Raw genomic sequence first — 25,644 nt, 5'->3', positions numbered from 1 at the left:
ACCACTGAAGTACTTTGCACTACCACAGAGCTGTGCCTAGATATTGTTTTTTTTCTCAGGGTTGTTCTAAATTAAGTAAATATTCAGAGAAGGCCCACAGCCTGAGTTGGGCAAGATACAGATGAAAAGCAAGCAAGCAGCGTGCTCTTGCAGTCTGGAAAACCAAAAGAGCAGCTGCCAGCAGGGATGGGGGGAGACTGTCCCCCTCTACTCTGCCCTTGTCAGGCTCCATCTGGAATACTGAATCCAGGTCCAGAGCCTCCAGTACACGAAAGATGCGGAACTGTTGAAGTGGGTCCAAAGGAGGGCCACAAAGATTACAAGAGGGCTGGAGCACCTTTCCTATAATGAAAGGCAAAGGAAGCTGGGCTTGTTTTGCTTGAAAGCTCTATGAGACCTTAAGGGAAGACTACAAACAGAAGGGAGAGTACCTTTTCACATGGGCAGATAGTGATAGGGTGAGGGGGGATGATTTAAAACTATTAGAGAGGAGATTATATTAGCTACTAGCAGAAAATCTTTTACTCAGAGGGCAGTGAGGCACTGGCTGCCCAGAGAGGTTATGCTTGGAGACATTCAATGTCAGGATGGACGGGGCTCTGAGCATCCTAAACGAGCTGTAGATATCGCTGCTCACTGCAGGGAGTTGGATCAGAGAGCCTTTAAAGGTCCCCTCCAACTCAGACGATTTGATGATTCTTCGGTAAGTCTGCTCAAGGGAAGACGGTAACACCGCCCCCAGCAAAGCAGCGGACTCATTAACCCTCACTGCCCGCCCGCTCCCGCCGCCCGGCAGCCGCCCCTTCCGCCGGCAGCCCCGCCTCCTCCTCCCGGCAGCCTCGGCCGGTATGGCGGCGCCCAGCGCTTAGGTTTGCACGTGTGGTCCGCGCTCCGGAGTTAGAGCCGCCGCCATGAAGGGCAAATCCTCGGCCCACAAGTCGGGGAACACGCACCGGGTGAGCACCCGCCTCGTCGGGCCGGGTGGCAGCCGGGGTGGGTCGCTGGGTTTTCGTCCTTACTCCTCATTGAGCTGTGGTGCAGCTGTGGAGGGACGGAGGGCTCTGCAAGGCTGCAGGACGGCTCCCAAAAGGCTCTCTGTACTGCAGGGGAGGTGCGGCTGCTGGCCTCGCCAGGCTCACAGCACGAACACGTGTGTCCTTTTGTTTTACAGTTTCTTACCTTCTCGGAACGCTTAAGTAATGTTAATATCGATATTATTCATCGGATTGACAGAACTGGAAGCAGTGCTGAGGTGAGAAAAGCAACAGCAGTCATTTTATGCTATAGGACCGCAGGTCACTCCACAAGTAGACACGTGCCCTGGAAGATATGCTTACGTTTTTCTTTGGGGAAGGGTTAGGAAACACCACTCTTCCATGAGCTTCTTTCTAAAGTTTCATTCACTGTTTTGTTCCCTTCTTCTTTTAGAAATCCTAGTCATATTGATAGTGTCACCCTGATCGCTTCCACGTAACAAGAGGACCTGTGGGTGACCATCAGCAGTCCTGGGTCCTGTCCTGCAAAGGCCTAAGGGTGCTGAGTAGGTGCAGTACTCTCAGGGAAGCACTTTTAAAGGTGCTTTCCAGCTCTTTATAGATGATTAAAAAAAAGAAAAAATCTATGTGTCTTGCAGATCATCATTGTGAATAGAGTGCAGCTTATTGTCTCCTGGCCTGCTGGACTGTCTTTCTAAGCTTCTCACTGAATAGCTGTGAGGATGCCTAAATAAACCCCTAAGCATTTTTTTTTCCTACTGGGTGGTGGCTGTGGTTCAGCATCTTAGGTTATTAAGTCCAGTCAACAGAAGTCTAAAAAGCAGTTATGTAAGCAAGTCTTGTCACCAGAATATAAGTTAAGTGGTTTTTTGAATGTGGAAATGAAGGTCTAATTTTCAGACAAATCTCGTGGCACCCTTTGGAAGGAACTCATCAAGATTTCTTAAAATATTCAAAAAATGTTTGAAGCACTTGGTAGTACTTTTCACTGGATCTTGTCATCTTTACTGACTACATCCATAAGAATTGGTGAGCTGTTATTTTGTCTTTATTTTGACAGGAGGTTGAAACCTACTTTTATGAAGGACTACAGAAATGGAGGGAACTGAACCTCACTCAGCATTTTGGTACTTCATTTTCATTTGTTGATATTTTCTGCCTGTTCTGGACTGTTAAAATACATTTCTTCTGCATCTAGAGCAGACTGAGAAAGTTTCTGTAGATTAGGTTTTGAACTGGGCCTTGGAGAGCCAATTAATTTTAACATCCTGCGTGTTCACTGAACTATAATTTTCATGATTTCTCTTTCATGCTTTGAACAGTGCAATTCTACAAAGAAGTGGCCAACAAATGCCAGTCCTTCAACCAGCTGGTCTATTACCAGAGTGCCATTGTGCAGAGCTTGAAGACACATTTGCAAGTCAAAGCCAGTCTTGCTTATCAACCGTTATTAGAGTAAGTATATGGGGATCAATTGTAGAATCAATCAAGTTGAGAAAGACCCCTAAGATCATCTAGTCCAACCATCAAGTCATCATCACCATGCCCAATAAGCATGTACCTCAAATACACATTCACATTTTTCTTGAACACCTCCAGGGACAGTGATGCCACCACCTCCTTGGGCAGCCTTTCTGAGTACTTGCAATGCTCTTTTGGAGAGTAAATTTTTCTTAGTATCCATCATGAACTGCTGATACGGATTAAGGCCACTATTTTGTCCTATCACTGAAGAGGGCGATATGGTCTCCTCTGAGCCTCTTCTACTCTAAACAATCTCAATTTCCTCAGCTGTTCCCCATCAGACTTGTGCTCCAGCCTCCTCACAGCTCCACTGCCCTTCATTGGACATGCTCCAGGGCCTCCGTGTCTTTCTTGTAGTGAGGGGACCAAAACTGAACACAGCACTTGAGATGTGGTCTCACCAGTGCCATGTACACAGAGATGATAACCTCCCTGCTTCTTCTGGCTGCAGTATTTCTGATGCCATTGGCTCATGTTCAGTCAGCTGTCAGCCTACACCCCCAGACCCTTTTCTGCCAAGCAGCTTTTCCCAAACCTCTCCCCCAAGCCTGTAGCACTGACTAAGGTTGTTTTGACTGAAGTGCAAGACCTAGCACTTGGTCTTGTTTAACCTCATATAATTGGACTTGGCCCATTGATCCAGCCTTACCAGATCCCTCTGCAGGACCTTCCTACTCTCCCTTCCTTCCAAACTTAGTAAGGGTGTGTTCAATCCCCCTTGTACAGATGGTCAGTAAAAATAGTAAACAGGATGGGCTACAATACTGACCCCTGAGGAATGCTACTTGTGACTGGTTGCCAGCTGAAGCCTGATGATATTACATATAATCCCAAGTCTTGTTCTGCGTGTTCTTTATATTTTTTGTACATGAGGAAAGAAGTATAGCAATGAGAAAACCAAAGTGGTCACATTTCCCTGGTAGTGCTTTATAATCCTAGGTCTTATATAAAAAAATAACATGCTACTGAGTGTCTGAGAGAAAATTAATGTGCTTTGGTTGATGTTGATCATTTATGTTTGGTTGATCCATTTTTCTTCTTGTTTAATGTTGTCTGCTTGAATTATTTTAAAATTGTTGCCATCCACAGCTGCTTGCAGGTGATGTTTAAGTAAAGGTAAGAAACAAGAGTAATGCTGTCCATCTTTCAAAAAAATATTGTGCTCAGCTGCAGGCAATGCTTGGCTAGCTTTTTATTGATTGGAAAAAAAACAAAAACAAAAACAAAAACAAAAACAACCCAACATACTAACACTGATAAATTGTCTGAATCAGTCTAGTGGTGCAGTTGGCTCGAGATCTCCAGGCTGACTTCTATCCTCACTTCCATGACTTCTTCATGGCCATCACCAAGTTGTTGGATACACAGGACACAGAACTGCTGGAATGGGCTTTTACCTCTCTTTCCTATCTCTACAAGTACCTGTGGAGATTGATGGTGAAGGACATAAGCAACATATATAGGTAAAAGTTGTTTTTCATTTCTGTCTCGATTGGCATCTATAAATGTTACGGGACTGCAAGTTCTGTACAAATGCATGACTTAGTGCTTTAGTATACTTGTTAGCATAATTTCTCTGCTTTCTAGGATAGAGCCTTATTATCATATGCAGCTCCTTTGAGATCCTCCTGAGTGGAGGAGGAGTGTGTGTTGATCTGCTGTTTTCAGCATTCATCCTTCTTTTGATGTGATGGATACAGGTGGTGGTAGGAGAGGAAGCAGCTACCTAGGCTGGGTAAACAAAGCTCAGAAAGGCATTGGCAACTCAGACAAGTCTAAATTCAACACAGGTCTCTTGAGTACCTGTCAAATACCTCGGTCTTATTTGTATTGCTTCTATCTTTTCCAGTTGCAGGCACTTAGACGTACAACAATAAACGAATTCTTTTGAGTCTTTGATTGCTCCTGTTGCATTTTCACCTTTACGTTCTTCGTGTCTGTTTAGTGAGAGAGCAGACAGGCTGCACTGTATGCTGTGAAACTTCTTGCCACAGGATTCTAGGCAAGTTAGGCATAAGCTCAGAATGAAATTTGCCAAGCTTGAGGGAATTTCCAAATGCACAGGAGCCAATTCTGACTTGAGAAGTCCCTGAAATGCAGGTGGTTGAAGGCTGTTTTTGTATGTGCTTATCCTCTTGAAATTTTTCCCAGGCATCTGCTCCTGGCTACTTCATCCAGCTGTGCTGGAGGGATTGTATTCTGCCCCATGGTGGCTGCTTTCTCACTGTCATGCTGCAGTGGTAGCAGCTCTCTTCTTTATGTCCTAGCCAGTGGGCACATGCTGCTTCCTACTAGTTTCAATTCAGAACAGATGGAGGAAAAGATGGATTACAGATTTTTTCCTCAACCCAGCGAAAGCTGTCAGGCATATTGCAGAAACATCTGCTTCTCTGTGAATCTGAGGCACCACGCTCTACACTTAACATGTGCTGAGCCACTTGCAACTGTCACTGGTGTTTACCAAAGAACTGCAAACACTTGTCACTCCTCTCAGTAGTGTTTTTGGAAAATCTACATGCACAGGAGAGCTTGTTGGCTCATCTGAAATACAAATGTGGCATATCAAGTAAATTTTGGTTTCACTAAGTGCTGCTGAGTGTATCTGTTAAAAATCTTGATGCTACAGTTAGGTCTGTATGGATCTGGAGTTGTTGTAGGTTTCCAGGCTGCAGCTTAGGATGCCTGGTGTTGTTATTTGATCTTCGTACAGGAAGAATGGGACAGAATGGAATTAAGGAAGGTATCTGCTGCCCCTGGGTGGATGGCTTCTTGGTGCTTGTAAAGTGTGGCAATGTAAACTGAAAACATAATTTTTAAGCCCAGTTGGTGACAGTTCTTGCACAGCCTTTAAGACAATTTATTACTGTGTTTCTTTTTAGCCTCTACAGCACCCTGCTGGCTCATCACAAGCTTCACATCAGAAACTTTGCTGCTGAAAGTTTTGTCTTTTTAATGAGAAAGGTAAGTGAGGTGTTTGTACCTTGACACACTCTCATGGCTTCAACATATGAGATTTCTATAAAGGAGGGTTAGCAAGGCCTGAACTGGCATTCTGCATGTCCTGAGTTGTCGTTTTCAATAAGTGTTTTCCGAAGTATGTCATGGACTTCATATCAGCAGTGGCAAATAGAGACTGTAATACTCTGCTTTAAGAGCAGTTAAACCAGATGTTTGTAAACGTTTGTTTAGTTGTTTTCAGAAGTTGCTGAACCTCAGGTCCTTTGGCACAGAGGGTTTAAAAATGAGCAGAAATCCTCACAGTATTCCCAGGTATTGTTGTAGTTTGGATGACTGGATTCTGCTTTCAGCTGATGCATGTATCTTTCCACACCAGAACACTGACCTTTGTTTCAGTTGGGACCAACTATGAGATGCATTTATGCATGAGCTTAACTCTAAAATGGTAAGAATAACTAAAAAGACACATCTCTGCTACTGTGGCCTCGCCACGCTCTTGGTGGTTGTGGAAATGATGACATTGAACAGGTATAGAAAAGCAGGACTGAGAAGTGCAGTGTGGTGCTATGGAGCTGTTGAACTGCCTCTGTCCATCAGCTCAAAGATGATTTTTTTTTTTTTTTTCCTCTTGTGTTTTGTAGGTTTCTGATAAAAATGCCCTCTTCAACTTAATGTTCCATGACCTGGGGGAACACCCCAAGAAGGTGGAAGGTGTGGGACGGCTACTTTTTGAGATGTGCAAGGGTGTTCGAAACATGTTTCACTCTTGCACAGAGACGGTAAAGACCAGAAGGAAACAAAGTTGGTTTAATGGTCCTGCAATGGACCGCTGGGTGAAACCAATCAGTGTTGCCTTGTTCCTTTCTCTTGTTCCTTTTAGTGATAAACATGCTGTTTGTTATTTAACAGGATCGAAAAGCTGATTTCTAAAAACCTTTTTTTGAGATGGATTGTTCTTTAAGCATTCCTATATGATATCACTAAATATTAAAATAATACTGCTTGATAACATTATACACGTTTTACACCTCTAGGTGAATCTGAAGACAATTCAGATTTTAAGTGATAACTTAATTTTTTTTCCGCTAATCATGCTAGAGAGAGTTGAGGTCACTGAAATATAGTAATTTCTTGCCCTAACTGATTTTAGGATTTAGTTTTATTTTTTGATTTATTAGATTTATTTTCTGAGGTTGTATTATGCTCTTTTCCTGTACAGGCTCTAAAACTAATTCTGGTAAAGCTGGGACCTGTTACTGAAGAGGAAACTGAACTACCATGGGCAACAATTGGAGAAGCCTTTGAGCAGATGATCAGATCAGCTGCAGTGCATATGCATAGGGAGCATTTTGACATTGTTTTCAAGTGCCTGAAGGTATGCTTATTTCCTTTTTTCTTTTCTTTATTTTTTTGCCTCTGTTCACGAGAGACTGAAGAAAAGCTTTGTTGCAGGCCCATTGCTGGGCTTTCCTTCTGTTCTGCTGAATCAGATCTACTGGTGGTTCCAAAACAGCTTTGTAATGGTGAAGTGAAAGCTGCTTTCCCTCCAGTTCTCTTTACATCAGAGACTTGAACCGTACTCGGAAAGCCAAGTTTAAGCCCTAGAGCCAAGTCTTCGAAGTCAGAGTGTGTGTGTTTTCTGTTTGTGAGTTGCCATGTTGCATTGGGGTGGTTGCACTCTGAGGTCTGGGGGAGGAGAGCTGAGTGCCATAGGCTGTGCTGGGTCAGGATGATGCAGAATAAGCAGAGAGCATAGTAAGTAGGTTTTACTTACCTGATCTCCATGTAGATGTTTTATTCCTAGGGACTGGGATTTGCTAAGAGAGATTGAAACCTTCTGGAAATGATGGCTGTCAGCTTTGCACCTCAGAAGGGTGAAATGGGAAACTGGAGGAAGTGGTACACATGCAAACCTAATTTAGGGCATTCCTTCCAAGCATTGACAAATAATCCTATTTGTGTGGTACTTGAACCTCAAACTACCCATAGTTTGAAATGGAGAAGTAAATGAAACGGGGTCTGATCTTTTTTTCTGAAGCATTTTGTTTTTCTTTTTTCTGTAAAAAGGAGTCACTCTTAAACTTGCAGAGCAAAATAACTAAAGTCAACTGCTGCATGGCTTCAGAGCAGATGGAAAGGGTTCTGCGAGCATATCTGATCCTAGTGGAACATGCAAATGGATCCAAAATCTCACAGCCAGAAGAAATCTGTCAGGTAAGTCAGATCATCACTTTGCCTTGCCTTCCAGAGAAGTATTGACTGAATCTGGAAGATCATCTGGAAGAGGTGGTCAGCTGAAGCATTCTGAAACATTCCTGCTGCAGTAACAGGCTTAGGATTTGCATTAAGTGAAGAGAGATTTATGGGGGAGTATTGCTACCTCTCCAGTTCCATGAGAACTCTCCTCTTTCATTTCAGGTTTTAATAAAAATGTTACAGACACCAGATCTCTTGTCATCTTGCCGCAAGATCCTGCTGAATACCATTTCTGCGTTGCTGCTGGCCGAAAACATTCACTTACCTGACTCTTTGACCAAAGAAGCCATTGAAAGGGTAACAAAGACTTCTTACTGGAGAAATACCAGAGTCCAGGTTCCCTAGAGCAACCTGATTTGAGGATACTCCGTTTCAGGCTGGGCAGTAGACTACAAGGTTCTCTTTAGCTTTTTGCAGAAGAGAAACTGCCCAGTGCCTAAAATAATGCCTACTATGGTCTTGGGACTCCTTGAGAGTCTTACACAAACTGTCAGCCTGTTACAATAATGCCACTGTGGCAAACATACTTGCAATGAAAAACAAGTCCTGCTTCAAGCACTAACAGCCTGTAGTAAAGACAGAGAAGAGAGAGGGATTATGTTCTGTCATAGATTATGAGGCAGGTCAGTGAGTTGGACTTGACTGAAAAAGTATATTTTTCACTAAGTTGACAAACAGCGTGGGTTTGGCTTATGAGCCACTAATTTGACTTAGAAACTACAAGGTTAGGCAAATTTTACTATAACCATTGCTTCTGAAACATTGACAGGATCAGTTGCATACATTCATATGAAGTGCAGTGTAGTGGATTGATCAGAGATGCTGCTCTAGGGTGCTATGCTTTGATTTTCCTGTTGCAGTACATGATAATTTTGCCATAGTTGTATTTTGTATTCAAAAATGTATGAAAATAAAGATGTTGTGATTTGCAATTTGAAAATAAGGCTGTAGCAATTGTTTAGAGAAGATCACGTGGACTTCAGTGTTGGCTTTTGCTGAAAGAGATTGGTACTGCCTGTGTGTGGCAAGAGTCCAGTTTTGTTTGGGAAAGGTGATGCTTGAAACATTCAATTAAACTTGTGCAGGCTTCTGTTAATCTGAAGGAGGCTTAAAGCCGTCGTTATGATTTGAAGGGCCTGGGAAAGAAGTTGTGTGCATATTTCTGTGTTGTACATCTCAGCGTTGAAAAGCACTGATTTCATGTGCAAACAGGGATGGTTTCCACCTTGTTCCCTTCAGAAGCATATAGGTTGGCTTTCCCCTTTTGCAGCCAGTGATGGTGGAGTTGTATACCAGGATGTACGCATCGAGAACACTGAGCTAAAAGACCTTTTGGGCCTGAGCTTCTTTCTAATGGTTATAGTGTGTCTGTGCTACAGTCAGAGAACTTTGAGCTTACATTTTCATATCGCTTTAAAGAGATAGCTGAGCTGTCTTAGCACAGAGCCTAACCTGCTTGGACTTCACAGGGTTTATTACAAGGGTTTTGCTGCTTCTATAGCTGAGCTGCCAGTGGAAGTGGTATTTCTATGTGGCTGTCTTAGAAACTCTGCTAGCTGTGAACAGAAAGCCAGGAGGGTGTCTCAGAGTTTAGAGCATGGCTGATTGGAAAAATACCACATGGATAATGGAAACGTAAGTATAGCATCTTTTCTTGATGTGTTCCTGTCAACTTTTCATTTGCATCTTGTAGGTATTAGGAAGTGGAATTGAATGGTGCTTTCTTTTGGACTTCTCTGAAGCAATGTTCACAATGAAGCAATTTGAGAGGGTAAGTGGAAGCTCTTGTGCATTTTGTTTATTTTTTGTTGCCAAAAGGAGCATAAGATACTGTGATGAGGACATCTGAACAGGAAAATCCTTCTACAAGTGGAAAACTCACAGTATATATATTTGCTTCATTTGATGAATCACTTATCTGTATTGACATGATGTTTGAACAGACTTCTAGTGTGGTAAGAATGAAAGCTTTACTTATGCCATTGTGTCAGAACTTGGTGCTCAGGGTTGAAGAGGTTATCCATGTTCACAGAGAGAAGCTCATGTGTTGAGAAGCGAAGGTGTGGATTTGTTTTAGATAAGATGAGGGGAAAATAAGTGGAAATGAGGAATAAGGGACATCTGATAGGTCGAGCCTGGAAATGGTGATCTGGTGGGAATGAAACAAATTAAAGGGGGTAGAGTATGAAAGCACGGTTGAGCATCTGGGAGATCCTGACTATGTTGGTTTTCTTGGGAGCAGACTGAGTTTTTACAGCAAACTGCTGTCCTTTCTCCAGTAACAGAATGTGCTGATGATTCAGAGCTCCAGAACTGATGAGAAGTCTGGTGCTTTGGTAGCTCACTTGTGCTTGGCTTCCTCTGTAGGTGACGTTATGTGCTCTTGTGGTTTTGATGACAGTTACAGGAACGTTACTAAACTTTGATTTTTCTTTTTTTCCCCTTCAGCACTTTCTTCCATGCTTTCTAAAGTACATTGAGCAATGCTTCTCTGAAACAGATGCACTTAGAAAGGATCAGGCAACAGCAGTTCTGGCTAAACTCATTCTAGTGAAAGCAGAGCCTCCTACAGTTGGTTCAATGGCATTTGAAAAGTATCCTCTTCTTTTCACCGAATCATCGTCCATCAGGTGAGACTTCTCAAGTTTAGCTAACACTACGTATGTCCGCATGGCTGCAGATCTGAAGGCCTGCAAGGTGATACAGTGGGATTCCATTTTCTTTTCTGAGATGATTTAAGAAGAGATACTGCTCTAGTGACCTCCTGGCTGTGCCATATTTGTGTATGAATATGTCATGTCCAGGAGCTTGCTGGAAGCAGTGCTGTAATCTTACCATAGAACACAGCTGGGTACCATAGTGCATATAATTAATCCAGATACAGCACTATGCTGGCACAGCTTGGCTGCTTCAGGTTACAGAGCTAAGTTGACTGCAGCAAGGTGTTTGCTTTCCCACTGGAACCTGTTTGGAAAGATGTGAGTGACAGCAGTCAAGCACAGAATGACTATTGCTTGGCTTATGATAAAGGCTGTTAATGATCACTCTAGCTCAAAACTTGTCTGCTGAGAGTGGTGACTGATGCTGACATTTATGTAAGATTTTCTTTCCAAAAAGTAGTTCATTCTGTGGGTTTCCTTCTGTTTTTACTGAGTGGATGTATCAAGGTTTAGGGAACAGAAGGCTGTGAGTCTAAATAAATAAATAAATAAACAAATACATTTTTCTCTTATATATTTTTCTGTGGATTTTCAATGGTATGGAATACATAGCTGAGAGGATGTTGCTCCTATAATGTCAGTGTCTGAACCAAACTTCCTTTGCTGTAGATTAAATCTATTGCTGCTTATCTTGTCTGCGTGAAACATACAGAGCAGATTATTTAATCCTCTTTGCATCCAGCTTTTACAAATAACAGACTTTGGTCTTCAGAAACATCACAAATCGTTTCTGTGGACCAGCAATCCTAATTCCATGAGGTTTATCTGATAAATTTTATTTGTTAAACCTCTAATCATATTTATGAGATGTTTTGTTAGCTGCTTGCTTTCTTGAAGGGTGGAGCTCATGGAGCTTTCCAGCTGTGGTCTTGCAAATGCTGAGTGGAATGGAAAGGTTGCTTTCCATGAGGTGTGAAGAACTCCTGTTTATATGTTCCAGTATGGTGTCAGCTCTTTTTGCCTGAAGATATGGCTTTGAATCTGGGCTCAACTTGTGGTTCCTTATAATTCCCCAAACTGCTAGCTAGCTATTTTCTGTCTTCTGTTAATCTTTGCTAGTATCTGGGTTGTTAATAAGTAAGAATCACTCAGTCCTAGAGATGACTCTCAGGTGCTTCTCACCTTAGTTGTGAGGATGTCCAACTGAGAACTAGACTCTTTCCTTCTAAAAAGGCTTTTAAAATTCAAAATAAAGACCTGCATTTATTGCATGGGAAACATGGTACATTTATATTGTGGGAGAAAAAGGAACAGTCTCTGATGTGCAGGGGGCTTAGTGGGTTGCTAAAATGTTTTGATTTTATTTCTAGCTCTAATACAAGACAACAAACAAGTAAAAGACAAGGAGGAAGGGCAGAAGTACCAGTGCTTGATCATGTGCTGTCTCTAATCCAGTTACAAGAGAATGAAGACATCACTGACCTTTCACAGCCTTGGGTTGCCTTGGTTGTACTGCCACATATTAGGTAAGGGATACTCTGTGCTATTGCTGTATATTTCTGTAGTATTATCTACTTCACCATCTATCAAAAATCGGTTAACTAAGGTAAGCTCAAGAGTTATTAACACTAGTTTGGGGTAACTGGGGTAAAAAGGTGGGAAAAAAAAAGCTATGTGGAAATACTGGGTCCATGGTAAACTCAGGAGTGGGATATCAGTTTCTTGGCTGCCTGCTCCTTTAAATTTAGTACACTAGCATGTGGAGTTGTTCCTGACACATTTCTGTTTCCGTTTTTTAAGTACCATTTTTTTCTAGACAGCAGTGTTTTCAATAATTATTATAGTCTTGTATGACAGAAGGCTTCGGAAGGAGCTTGCTTTTCTGCAGCTTAAATTGTGACTCAGAAATAGCAGATGTGATTTGCTATTGATTTCAGACTTGGGATAATCTCTCTGTAATTTAACATGAGATAGATGTGAAAGAAAACATTTGTATGCGTCTAGGTGTGTTAACATAGAGATAAAAGGCTTCCCATTTATTTTAAACAGACCAATGGACAAAGAAATGATTCTGCCGCGTGTGACAAGTTTTATAGATTCTCTGTTCACAGCCATTGACAGAGGAAGCCTCTGCAAAGGTCAGTTACTGTTAGTTCCTGCTCGTTTGTTTTCTGTTGAGACCTGAGAGGGAGAATAAAAAAAGTAGTTTTGCTGATGACACAAAACATGAAAATGAGTAGCAATAGCATTGTATCCAAATGTACTGAGCAGTAAAACTAGAAAAGCAAAGCTTGGTGGAAATACCCTCCAGGAAACAATTCTGCAATTGTTATTGGTAGTCATAATGGTGTGGCAGATGTTCCACAAAGTGGAGGGTGGACTGTACAAACTGAAGCCTGATCAAGATAATTGAAAAGAAAAATTAGAGTCATATAAAAGAGGATGGGAATCCTTTCAAGCCAGATCCAGGCTGAAGCAGTCAAGTGAAGGAGAGACTATTGACTGACAAGCTCCAATTAGACTGTTCTAAACCTATAGCTCAAATTTTGGGACCTTATCGTCTTTGACATGTTACAGCATCAGTACTAAAATGATGTATACTTCCTCTGGGTATGTGTGGTCACAGGAGCCCTGCTGGTTGCCTTCTATCACTGGCCAGAAAAGAAAAAAAATCTTCTAGCTTAGCTTGTGTGGTACAGGGCAGTTGAGTACTCAAAGAGATCTCAAGCATTTGGCTTGGTGACAAAGTATGGCCAAGTACTGGAATGCCCCAATTTCAGTGTTTTTTCGTCTGTGGGTTGAAAGGGCTTAACTTAGAGCCTGTCCTTTCTCCTTTGTAATCTCCTGATTAACATTGTTGACTATATCTACTAACTGGTTCTGCTGCTTTTGCCTTTCTGGTGTTTGTCAAACACGGTCCTTTTTGAGTTAGCTCTTTCTTCCATCCTGTTTACAGCTTTTGCATGCTTTCATAATTATGTGACTAGTAATTGTTTACTCTAGCAAGAAAATACCCAAACCTTTTTGTGGATTGCATTCTTGGTGGCAGCAGTAGCAGCTGTGCACCAGCTCTGTGTGTGCCCAAGAAGAGGCGTGTTGCCATTTTCTCCTTTGCTGCTAAAGAAAAAATAACAAATGCAGTGTCAGTCCTATGTTTCTTCCTTCTGTTGCCCTGTGCTACACTTCCTTACCTTCCTTACAAACTGATATTTCCTGGCACTTTGTCCTTTGTTCACATCCTCTTCAGCTCTATGATCTCTACAACTGCTTCACGTTATACTAGGACTCCAGTCTCCTGTCATTGCCTGTGCAAGGTGCATCCAGCCCTATGCTCCCTGTTGGGTCTGCCTACCCTCTAGCCTGAGGTACTGTGCATGTCCCAGAGCCAGGTGGCTTTCTAAAGTTGCTTGGGAGTGCAGAAAAGCAGGTTTGAAGCTAGGATACCGCTCAGGAAGAGATAAAGAAAGTAATAATTTATTTTAACAACCCAGTTGCTAACTTAAGGCTGGCAGGGAATGGAATTGCCCTTCCCTTTCTTGCCTGGAAGGGCTTTGAATGACCCGTACTGTTGGGAAATCTTCTATTCCCAGAGGAGGCTGGAGGTTTATGAAGGGGGTGCTGCTGCTATAACAATATTTGGTAAACCCAGCATCCACTCAGTAATAGGAATTCAGCTGAATTCAGCCGTTAAGTGTATGGGACAGCTTTGAAGATCTCATATGGGGCCTGGAGCACCTCTCTTTTCCTTTTGCACTGACTGTGGTGCTTGCAGGAGTGTTCCTCATTTCTCACTTCTTTCCCCTAGCTGCTGTTGCACAGCAGTTTTCCCCATCCTTAAATCTGCAGCAGGGTCCTGCTGGAACAGCTGGAGCTGGCTTTGCTCACAGAGCCCTCCCTGCAACCTCTCCAGCACTCAAACTTTGCCATATAGACCAATATAGCCATTTGTAGCATAAAGCCAAGGCTTCTGTGACAGTGCTTAATTAGTTCCAGGCCCCATCTCCACATATACATGAGTGTGATAGAGGCAGATGCAAACTGGGAGCTGCTCACAGCTTGCAACAGTGGCTTGGTAGAGTAGGCATTTACTTTGTAAGCCAGAGAAATGTTTTCTTTATGGGTTATAAGTGTTAGAAAATACACATATCAGTTCTGGAAACCATGTGTTACTCTATTTTTGTGACTTAAGCCATTTCAGGGAGGGCAATCGCCCTGCAAGCACAAGTCGTTGAGACCTGAGTAAATATACAGGCTGTTCTTGTTCTCTCTGCTCCAGGAAGCTTGTTTGTGGCCTGCCAAGCTGTAAGTACTCTTCTCAGTTTGACAGAGTCTTCTGAAATACTGCATTTGTTGCCAGCGGAGCGTGTCAAGAACTTGGTGACGTAAGTAAGCTCTACCTGTTCTGTGATTCTCAGAGATTTTCCTTCATATGGCAAGGAGTTGCCTTGTACATAGAAGCATGTTAATGCCTTTTTGTGAGTTGTTCAGTTACACTAGCATGTTGCTTTAGCATTGTAGAAATTTAAGGCAGCAATGTTGTAGGCGCTATTTAGAGAAGTGTAAGGTACAATACCTGTACCTAAGGTACAATACTGTGTACACTGTGTTCAGTGGTATTTTCTCTGCAAACCCAGGCTTTCTTAGCCAACTGCACTATAGTGTGTTAAATATATTGCTTCTAGTTTTCTAGTTTTTCTAAAGCACTACATTTAGTAATAGTGTCTTACGTTATAATAACAAAAGAGGCAGTAACTGTGCATTCTGAGTTGTGTCAAAAGCTTGAGATTCAGCAGTCTGCTGGCAGTGTTGGGATTCCTTTGTGTCCTTGCATATCCACCTGTATGTTTCCTTCACGGTGGGAGTATGCTCAGTTATTTTTTTGTAACTCAGTTTTAGTTATTACAATTCCCTTCTAGTTAAAACTAACACATGTAACAGAATGAGTGGAGAGATTGAGGGAGGCTGTTGATCTCTCTCCAGCAAATCCTGCTGAATTTGTCATCTCCCATCATTGCTCTGCTTAGAGCAATTCCAAGTCTTTGGCCTGAGCTTCAAAACATCCTGCTCAGATAAGAAAGCATGCTGCCCATGTCTGGGGCATGATGGAGGCAAAACAATTTGCCCAGGTAAAGCAGGAAGTCTTGGCAGGGAGTTTCATTGTAGTGCTCTTGTGTCATCTTCGTGCTGGGTGTGTAAATCCCTCTTGGAGCAAGGGATGTTGGGTGGCATTAGGAGGTTTCCCTGTGAACAGACAAGATTCCTGCTGACAGTAGAACTGATAGCCCACCTAGGTCATATTGTTTCTTTTCCATTGCAGTTGATCACTAACCAGGCACCTAGGCAGTGACAGCAGATTTGTTTTGTGAAGCTGTCTGTATATGGGTCCAGCTGACCAGCCCCAGCTTGATAGGCCTAATTATTACAAAGGGGAGAATCTCATGTCTCTGAGTCTGCTTTGGGTACTGTCTTTGAGGCTGTGTGCCAGTGTGTTGGTGAAGTCTGGCTTCACCATCCTGAGATCCCTTAATGCTGTTATTGTCACTGCTGCCTTGTTTTCAAATATCTTTACAATGCTCTCTGTATGCTAATAAAACACTCTCTTGTTTTAGCACTTTCCCTTCAGACCCATCAGTTTTGCTGCTGGCTGATCTCTATTACACAAGACTGGCATTGTGTGGCTGCCAGGAACCTCTTTCCCAAGGGAACCTAATGGACTTGTTTGAGAAGTTGCAGCCTAATATCTCCACTGGTATTTCCAAGGTAATATGCCTTTTTCTTTTCTTTTTTAGCACATACTATATGGTTTGTATTTTACAAAGCAATTTAAGTAAGCTAGGTTAAATGAGAAAGACTGACAGGAGAAATGTGAGACTGTAAAGGAATTGCTTCTGTAGCATTTGTTTATATCTATTTTTCTAAGAGGCTGCCACAGGGCATGAGTTTGCGGAAGTTGTCTTAGCCCTGGGAGTCTTGCTTCTTCCCTAGAGATGAATGCAGATCAGAAATGTATTGTATTCATTCTGAGTTGCCTGCTAGACCAGAGGAACTCATCTGTTTCTCAGTTTTGCAAGGAACCTGGTGAAATCAACATCCTGTGCAAGACAATAACCTCTGTGTAACTGTGTGTCTGTATATGCAGCTTGCATTCTCCTGTATGCTTCTTATGTATGTTTCCACTTTGGACAGGTCCGACTCTTAACTGTCCGTATTCTAAGCCACTTTGAGACTCCACCTTCTACAGTGATGGAGGTAGGGCTAAAACTTCTCAGTTACCATTTTGAATTGGTCTGATTTTTACGATTGTGAACCGTTGTCTGCTTTTCAGGAGCAGAGCATGTTTCTGCCCAAGATTGTGCTCCGATTTTGTGCTTTCACATTCCAGTTTTATCTTTTATTTCTTTGCCCTCTAATGTTTTCACATATGTAAGTACTGGTCCCTAAATGATGAAAACTGGAACAAATGTCTTGACTTTGTTTTCTGATTCAGAGTGTCTCAGACTCTGTTTAGTTTTCTTGAGATATCTTTCAGTAGGAAAAGGATAGTCCAACAGAATGTGTGTCACTTGTTTGTTCAGGGTGATGGTACAGGGGACCTCCAATCAGTATTTGCCATACTGCTCCAAGCAGAGCTTGTGCCAGCAACGGTGAATGATTACAGAGAGAAACTTCTCCATTTGAGGAAGCTGAGATGTGATATAGTGCTGTCTGCAATACCAAGTGGATCTTTGCAGGAGGTAAGTAGTTTTTGTCAGTTGGCATTTGTTACATTCCCATATTCCATTGCATGAATTATGGAGATTTTAACAAGAGTTCATAAAAAATGAATTAGATCCCAGATCATAGCTCTCGTTTGTCCTTGAGACTATTGTGTTTTCTTGAACGATGGTGGTATCTAGATAAATGACCTATGGACAGTTTGATCGGGTATTATGGAAAGGAAGACAACTCATTCTATGGAGAAGTGAATTGTCAGCGAATTTAAAATTGTGAACTTGCCATACACTTAGCTTTGTTCAACGTTGGTAGGATTCCTTCTGGCCATTATCAAACATAGCTTCTGAATCTTGCTGCAGAGTGATACTCTTGTCTTCCATCTGGCTGTTACATCTCCTGTACAGTTGTGCAAAAGGAGCTCTCACTTCTCATTTTGTAGATGCTGAAAAACTCACATTTCTACTAGTAAAACGTTCATGGTGGGGGAAGGGAGGATTTTTTCATTACTATTTTTATGGCTGTGGTAGTACTTCTATTTATTTATTCCATTTATTGCCTTGACTTGTGAACTTCTCAGAGGGGGAGTTATAGGTTGGTCCATCTGCGTTAAGCATTGCAGTACAGAACTGGCTTTTGCACATTCCCAGTATGTAGATGTGGTGGATAGATATCAGTGCAGCTTAGAGTAAGCAGGATCTACAAATTTCATCCTGTAGCTATGAGACAAAAAAAAGCGTGTGACTTGATTCATTACAAGTAGTACTTCTGAGAATTTCTTGGATTGAAGTTTCTTCTTTGAGAGGAGGAAAGGTTAGAGGAGGTTGGTTAGTCTTTAACTATTGTTTTTAACTTCTGAACAACATGGTTCTATGTCATTCTAGGTGCCTCTTCGGTATTTACTGGGAATGCTTTATATTAACTTCAGCCCTCTCTGGGATCCTGTAATTGAACTTGTAACGTGAGTATACGTGACTGGATGCTGCAGTCTGTGCTCGTTTCACAGAACATTTTCTTCCATTGAAGGCTGAGGGCAATCTCATTGTGGTCTACAGCCTCCTCACAAGAGGGAGGTGCTGATTTCTTTTATCTGGTGACTGCAGCAGGGCCCGAAGGAGCAGCATGGAGCTGCTTCAGGGGAGAGGGTCAGGTTGGGTGTTAGGAAAAGGTTTTTCATCAGAGAGTTGCTGGGCCCTGGTGCAGGCTACCCACGGCAGCAGTCACAGTCCCAAGCTGATGGGGTTCAGGGCGCATCTGGTCAACGCTCTCAAACATATGGTGTGAGTTTTGAGTTACCCTGCATGGAGCCAGCTGTTGAACTTGATGATCCTCGTGTGTTACTTACAACTCAGGGTATTCTCTGATGACTGTTCTGTGAACAAAAGCTGAGGTTAAAATGTCTGATTTGAAGAGATTTATGCATGAGAGACTTTGTGTGAAATCTTTCCAAACTGATATGATCTCTCATATTATAATCCATGTAGCATGTTAGTTTTTAACTTAATAGTGAGAAAAAAAAAATAATCAAAAATTAAAAGGAACTTGCAACAAATATAATTAAATAGCATCAGAGTTTGAGTCTAAGATGGCAAGATTGATTAATGTTTCACAAATGGTCAAGAAACAGAAAGCACCTTTCAATTTTCCCATCTCCTGACTTTTCTGTCCTTACTAGAAAACCTCTAAGTTCTACTAAAGAGTAGGGAAATTGTACCATGGCATCTACTGAGCTGAATATTGAAGTAAATATCTTTGCTTTCAGCATGACATTATCTCCTTTTTTTTTTTTTTCCTCTGTTGTATTATTAGAAAGGATGAGATTTGTCCGATCAAACTATTGAATTAATAAAGTAATATTAAACCAGCTCTCCTAAAGATACATTCACACTAATTGTTCCTTTGGTTCTGTATGATATTACTGTACAGAAGTCAGTGGAAAGCTCAAGAACATTTTTAGTCAATTTGAGTTTGTTTGAAGTCATGGGATACAACCCGCTTATTGTAATAATTGACATTTGGGATCATGAATGAGGGCAAGGAAGTGCTACAGCTGTGTCCTGCAGATGTCCTATCTTTGGACACTCATTAAAGCTATAATCAAAGCCTTTGATTGCATTAGCTGTTAGCTTCCCTTGATGCATGGTTTTTCTTTTTTCTTTTAATTTCATGCTCTTATGTTTTGTTAGTTCTCATGCAAAGGAAATGGAGAATAAACAGTTCTGGAAGGTCTTTTATGAACATCTGGAGAGGGCTGCTGCCTATGCTGGTAAGTCTCAGCTCCTAAATGGTATTTTGAGTAACCCAGCTAATTGTGAATGACACATGACTGTGTTTTTATTTACATGTGATGGAGGAATTCAGAACCAGAGCTCTTGACTGCCAGTGTCATGTCCAAGGCAGGAATACAGACGCTTGAGAGAGAACTGTGCCTTCTTTTGTCCTAAATAGCAAGAAGTAAATAGAAATGTCCCCCATATGAGGGGAGTCCCATGTTTTGGGGAGCCGTACAGCAACTTAATCTCTTCTTAAGTTTGGCTTTTTCCAGTCCGATAGGAGCAATGAAGAAACTTGTAGAATTGACCACATAATCTTTCTATTACGTAGATTGAATGGAATACCTGCAGGTGCTATGCCTTTCTTGACTGTGCTCTGTGTACTCTTGAGATGTATCTGTGAATGTGTGGAATCTGTGATTTCACAGTAGGGATGTGAGCATGCAGCCATTTGGAGAATCGAACTCATTTAAGCTGTCATGACTGTAAGACATCCTGGAGTACTTCCTAAGCAACGTGGGCCTTTCAGGTCAGACTTAAACACAGTTGTCTGAGCAGATGCTTGGCATCAGGAGTCTTACTTTCACAACAGGGTGCGGATCTCTTTCTGCTGACTGGAGTAACTTGAAGATATTTACTTTATAACATCTGTTGTGCAGAAATGGAACTGCAAAATGAATTGGATGAACAGGAGGAAAATATCAATGAAACTGAAAGCGAGAAGATACCAGAAGGAGGGGTGGGCACTGTCTTCCTGGAGCAGCTGGGGACAAGAACAGACTGCAGCGAGCGGTTGGACCACACAAACTTCCGCTTTCTGCTGTGGAAAGCGTTAGAGAAGTTCCCAGACAGGGTGGAGCCCAGGTCAAGGGAACTTTCCCCGCTTCTTCTGAGGTTCATTAGGTAAGTACTTTTCACATATTGTTTGGGAAGACACATTGCTTTCTGTTGATCTTGGTGCTGCTGAGCTTTGAGTCAACAGCTAGTTCTTTATAGACTATTTTCTAAATGCATTCCTGATATGATACCTGTTCTCAGCTAACATAACTTTTCAATTGAAAAGTGGATTCTGTTAGAGTATGGTGCACGTGGGGTGGATGTGATATCGTGGCAGGGAAGAGTTTCTAATAGTCCTTTTCTAAAATTAGAACGCTTATGTTTTGCTTGCCTTCCTGGAAAAATGAACTGCACTGTGCTAGGTTAGTTTCCTGCATTCTCTCACACTGCCATACATGCTGTTCACTGCTCACTCTAGCAAACACAACCCCCCTTTCCCTGCACAAAACATCTTTACGAAATTCTCATAACTCAGTGGTTCTCATTTTCCCCTTTCCACCTGGTACCTCCAGTATTCTCTAGTGTATATGACTACTGCCTTGCATTGCTGCAGCTTGTAGGCAAAGAAGCTTCTACTTGGTGAAAGACACTCCTTTGAGAGTTTTTAGCTGTACAGCATCCCAAAACACAGCAACATGAACAAGAATTCTGGATTGTGTAGTTTGAATTTGTTCTTGCCCTGAAACCCTGGAAAAATGCTTCTTAATTCTCTTCTTTCTTTTTTTTTTTTTCTTTTTCTTTTTTTTTCTTTTTTTTTTTTTTTTTAAACAAAGAAATGAATACTACCCAGCAGATTCATTAGTGGCTCCAACTCAGGATCTTAGAAAGAAAACTACTGGTACAATCATAGCAAAAGAAGTATCAGGTGAAGAAGTTAACGATGTTAATATGGAGGAAGAGGACGAGGAAGAAAAGGAAGAAGGAGAACCGATTGCTGTAGGGCTTCCAAAAAAGAAAACAAGAAGAGCTGCTGCTAAGTAAGTATTTATAGTTTTCTGTTCCTAGTGATTTCATGGGAAGTCAGATTTAGTGGTTCCTGCCAAGATAAGCTATTTGTAGGCATATGCTTTTTTCTTCTTTTGCTTGCACTTTTTTTTCAGTGGATTTTAAGGATTTTAAGGTCATAAATTCGGCTTGTACAGTGCCATACAAAGGACCTGTTCAGGCTTTATCATTATATACCTGATAAGCTGTGGTTTTGTTACTTTAAGTGGTGTGGTATTCTGAAGCCATTTTGAAGTACCTGTATTCCCTTAGCTTCTCTGTTTGTATCTTTTGATCTTTTAAAACCATGGTCGTTGCCAAACACTTTGAAGATTCAGACTATTCATTTAAGTATTTTTGATACTGGGATTCTGTTATTATCTACCTGTTAAGCATCTTGATCCCATTTGTCTTCTTGTGGACACAGGTTGTTATGCTTTTCTTTCATTTGTTGATACAAAGCTCCATGGCTTTGTAGTGTCACTGTTTTACAACACTGAATACTTAGAGGAAGTGGGTCTATATGAATTCTCTGTGATTTCTTTAGTGTAGTCTCTTTAAGTTCATAACATCTGTCAAAGTGCCCATTACAAGCAATTCATTTACATTTGTATTCTACCTGTTTTTTGTTGTTTTTGCAAAAAATTGTGCTGGTAATCACAGAGAACTTCAAAATATCACCTTACCTGTTGGCACAACATGAGTATTTAAGATGTAACCTATACTGATGTGTAATCCCAGACTCCTTAAAGATGAGCAAAATTCTTTGATTCTGTTCTCAGGTTCTGGCTTACATCTAGAATTTAGCAGCAATAAAAATTCAGTGACGGTTCCAGATTTTTGTAAAAAATTAAAAACAAAGCAAAGCTTCCATCTCAGAATGTCCACATACTTAAGTAGAAGCATTAGTTCCTCCTAGTGGTAACAGGTCTATAAAAGATTTGCTGGAGACATGTTAATGAGTTCTGGAGTGACCTCTTTTTGTCTAGGCCCCAGCAGAGCTGCTGCCAGCTCTGTGCTACTGATCTGGGGCTCTCACTTATGGTGGCTCATCTCTAGCTGATGTGGCAGGAGAAGCCATGGCTGCCCTGTGCTCCTTGTGGGGTTGCTGGCCGATGTTGGGCTCAGCTTAGCTGAACATCTGGGGAGTTGAGTGTAAACCACTGTGGGTAGCCACTGAATGGGGACAGCCTCTGCCTACCCCACAGCACATGTGGTAGATGAAATCTTACATCTTCCTTACCTCAGTCGCCTCTCTCCAGGGGGGCAGATTTGGGGGTGGCAAAGCCTCTTCTATAGGAACTTCTTCCTGACTGTGCCTGCAGCATGGCATAAGTTTAGCACAGTCTGTGCCTAAATACAGTCCTTTATGTTGATAAGAGTTAAGGACAGGTAAATAAAGAGAGAAATTCAAGTTTGAAGTTCCAGGCTGGACTGGGAAGAAGAAATAAGCCACATCCTGAGTGTGTTCCTTTCACACCAAAGACCAAGACCATCTGGTGCTACTGAGGAAGTGGCCTTCTCTTTGCAGTGAGGTGACACCTAGGAGAAACTGCGTAGGCAAGGTAGCAGGATACAAGCTGCCATATCTCTGAAATGGAGGCCTATGGACTTAGGATCCTGTTGAGTTTTCCTTCTTGTTAATCAACTTATAAAAAGTTTCCCTAATGTTGTGACAATTATTTTGTTTTGTTTTACAGGCAACTGATAGCTCACTTACAAGTTTTCTCTAAGTTCTCCAATCCTCGTGCGTTGTATCTGGAGCAGAAGTTAAATGCATTGTATACCCAGGTACTTGCTGGCATTTAGAATAATTGCTCAAAAATGCACCCTTTCTTTTCTGAATGTAGTGCCTGCAACTGTAAAACCCTGTTGTTTTCTGGACTCAGCCATGTTAGCTGGAAAAGGAGCTGTGCTTGAGTAGGCTTCATAGTAGACTTCAGTTGAAGTGAGCCACTTAGTGAAGACCTGCTTTTGAGATAACTGACTCAGTTTCTCAGGAGTGTGTCATGTGAATGGATCTGGCAACTGAAAAAGTAATGGGCTTTGGCAGTAGATGTGTAGCATCATGAGTAGCAGGAAATGTGGCTGTAAGGAGAGCAGGAGGCACAGCAAGATCTGAAAGAGAATTTTGAATCCGAAGCCTGGTGATGAGCTGAAGGCATTTGTTATTGTCATACAGTGTTATATCAATAGAGAGCATGGCTGATGTGAAGAATGGATCAAATTGTTGTAGGCCTACAGCTGTCAACATTTGTCATTGTGACTTCTGAGATACAAAATGTATCTCAGGATCTTCTCCTGTCTAGCATCTGGAGAAGGGAAATGCAACGGTAGTCATCATTATTTAAAAACAAACTTCTATGAAAAGAGAGAGGAGATACAGATCTCTCTTGTGTCTCTCTTTTTCCTTTGAATGATTGGTTCTAGTGGCTGATGATAGCAGTCCTTTGCCTGGCATATGTATGTACATTGGCTGTGCGTAGTGTATTACTCACTGTCATTATCAATAAAATAGAAACTGAAGATAAACAGACATTAAGTGAAAAAGAAGCAAACGAACTGAACAGCAGAGCCTAGGCAATCCTTGTCTAACCAGGACTCTATTCTAATTTTGAATAAGTAAAGCAGGAAAATGAATCTAAAAGTGAGATGCACCCTTAAGAGTGCATTTCATTAATTATGTCATGTTTTATTGATTCTGTATTTGTTTAGATATTTGGGTTTTACTCTGATCTCAGTTTGTGTTCTTTGACAGTGCAGTCCATGGGCTGCAGAACTATATTAAATGGTGTGAACCTACTAGTTCTCTGCTGTAGGTTCTTTCTAGTTCTTGTTGTGGAAGTTGGAAGGTCCATTTGTTCCCAAACTTGAGAATCTCTGAGGAGTGTCAGCTCTGGTTCAGCCAGCCTCAGAATTTGGCACAGGCACAGTCGTTTCATGTGTTTACATATTCTTGGGAAAATATTGAGCAGATGTGTACAGTGTGTCACCCTATTTATTATCACTGGTGTGTCCATCTGTCAAAAGAACATTGTAGCAGAGTGGCCTTTGATGACTCCAGCATGTGCTGTTCTGTAGGAGGCTGAAGAGCTGATAAGGATGCAGCTTAAAGAAATGATCTGTATTTCTTGGTGCCTGGGCTGTGAGGATTCATCTTCTAGAGAAGGTGAATCTCAGCGAGGCCTTGTATATCAGGTCTGATGAGTGTTTTGTTTGTCGAAAGAAGGAAAGGCATGTGTCTTGGGTTGGTTTGAGTAGCCTGCCTTTTAATTTGGTCTTACTAGATGCACAACAGAGGCTGAAAACTCAAGCTGATGGTGGCCCAGAAGATGATTGTGCTGATTGTAACTTGGCTACTGGGGTCCAGGGGCTGGGGTGTGTGTATAAACTGCCAGCAGCTACATCTGCTTTTTATGAGTGACAATTGTATTTACGCATCTCGACATTAGACTTGCAGTGCATGTTCTGCTTTTATTTTGGTAACAAAATGAAAAACATGCTTGAGTTTGGAAGTTTTGGGTTGTTCAACTATTTTTGTTAGACAGTTCTGCAATTCTGGATATGGCTCATTTCCTTTCTTTTGTCACCTGCAGTTACTGTCCCATCAAGATCAGAGTGTGCAGAGAATAGCTCTTGACTGTATCATGACATACAAGCATCCTCATCTACTGCCATACAGGTAAAAATCTTTGCATTATTTTAGTATCAGGAATGAGTCTGATGTCATACGTCTGCTTGGAATCACTTGCCTCAGATTGAGACATCCTTCCTTGTGTTTGTTGAAGAAACATAAATTTTAATCTTAGCCAGCTGTATTTTTCCTACCTAAAACAGCAAATAAGGCCATAAGGAAGTAGTATGTCAGTGTGTCTTTTTTGGCAGAAAAGAAAAATGGCAGTACTTTCATTTTGTCACAGATGTGCTCAGCCGTTGCATCATTTTCAAAGAGATCTTTTGTTACAGTGGTTTATAACCACCCAGAGAAAACAGCTGCATAAAACTGTAGCTGGTGATGGAATATTCTCTTCAGAACATGTTCGGAAGATACTTCTTACATGATCACTTAAACTTGCTGAGTTGTAAAATGTATTTTTTTTTTTTTAAAAGGCTGGGAACACTATGCTTTCTTAATTTGTATCCGGCATAGATAGGAAGGTAGAGGTAGGTAGGGGGGTGTGTGAGTGTCTGTTTATTCTTAAAGCCCCCACCTGCCCAACAGATGATATTTGTTATCTCAGGGAGAACTTGCAAAGACTGCTGGAGGACAAGAGCTTTAAAGAAGAAATAGTCCATTTCAGTATTTCTGAGGAGAACACGATTGTAAAAATGGAGCATCGACCACATCTTGTCCCTGTTCTGATGAGGTTTGTCAAAGTGCTGGGGTGAAGGTTTCATGTCAAAGTGCTGTGAGCAGAGATGTGATGCTGCTGCTTCTCATTTTAA

The 25,644-nt window shown here is 41.6% G+C and overlaps 1 protein-coding gene across 1 annotated transcript in view; it reads left to right on the top strand.

The window, feature by feature from the left end:
• Positions 1-911: 911 nt before the first annotated feature.
• UTP20 (UTP20 small subunit processome component) overlaps positions 912-25,644 on the top strand; it is a gene marked incomplete at both ends in the record, with an annotated part of 58,673 nt that continues 33,940 nt past the window's right edge. The window contains 25 exons of the mRNA XM_079534584.1: positions 912-956; positions 1,172-1,252; positions 2,056-2,122; positions 2,318-2,450; positions 3,794-3,982; positions 5,399-5,480; positions 6,119-6,256; positions 6,697-6,852; positions 7,545-7,691; positions 7,896-8,030; positions 9,427-9,504; positions 10,182-10,363; positions 11,764-11,919; positions 12,443-12,531; positions 14,670-14,775; positions 16,003-16,153; positions 16,580-16,642; positions 16,969-17,127; positions 17,989-18,065; positions 19,291-19,370; positions 20,037-20,280; positions 20,988-21,191; positions 22,899-22,989; positions 24,795-24,880; positions 25,440-25,565. Of these exons, the coding sequence (XP_079390710.1) occupies positions 912-956; positions 1,172-1,252; positions 2,056-2,122; positions 2,318-2,450; positions 3,794-3,982; positions 5,399-5,480; positions 6,119-6,256; positions 6,697-6,852; positions 7,545-7,691; positions 7,896-8,030; positions 9,427-9,504; positions 10,182-10,363; positions 11,764-11,919; positions 12,443-12,531; positions 14,670-14,775; positions 16,003-16,153; positions 16,580-16,642; positions 16,969-17,127; positions 17,989-18,065; positions 19,291-19,370; positions 20,037-20,280; positions 20,988-21,191; positions 22,899-22,989; positions 24,795-24,880; positions 25,440-25,565 (3,065 nt within the window). The remainder of the gene's footprint in view (positions 957-1,171; positions 1,253-2,055; positions 2,123-2,317; positions 2,451-3,793; positions 3,983-5,398; positions 5,481-6,118; positions 6,257-6,696; positions 6,853-7,544; positions 7,692-7,895; positions 8,031-9,426; positions 9,505-10,181; positions 10,364-11,763; positions 11,920-12,442; positions 12,532-14,669; positions 14,776-16,002; positions 16,154-16,579; positions 16,643-16,968; positions 17,128-17,988; positions 18,066-19,290; positions 19,371-20,036; positions 20,281-20,987; positions 21,192-22,898; positions 22,990-24,794; positions 24,881-25,439; positions 25,566-25,644) is intronic.

The sequence above is a fragment of the Tetrao urogallus genome (assembly GCF_951394365.1).
Source record: "Tetrao urogallus genome assembly, chromosome: 1".
Lineage (NCBI taxonomy): Eukaryota > Metazoa > Chordata > Aves > Galliformes > Phasianidae > Tetrao > Tetrao urogallus.
This window is presented reverse-complemented; position numbering and strand designations above follow the sequence as displayed.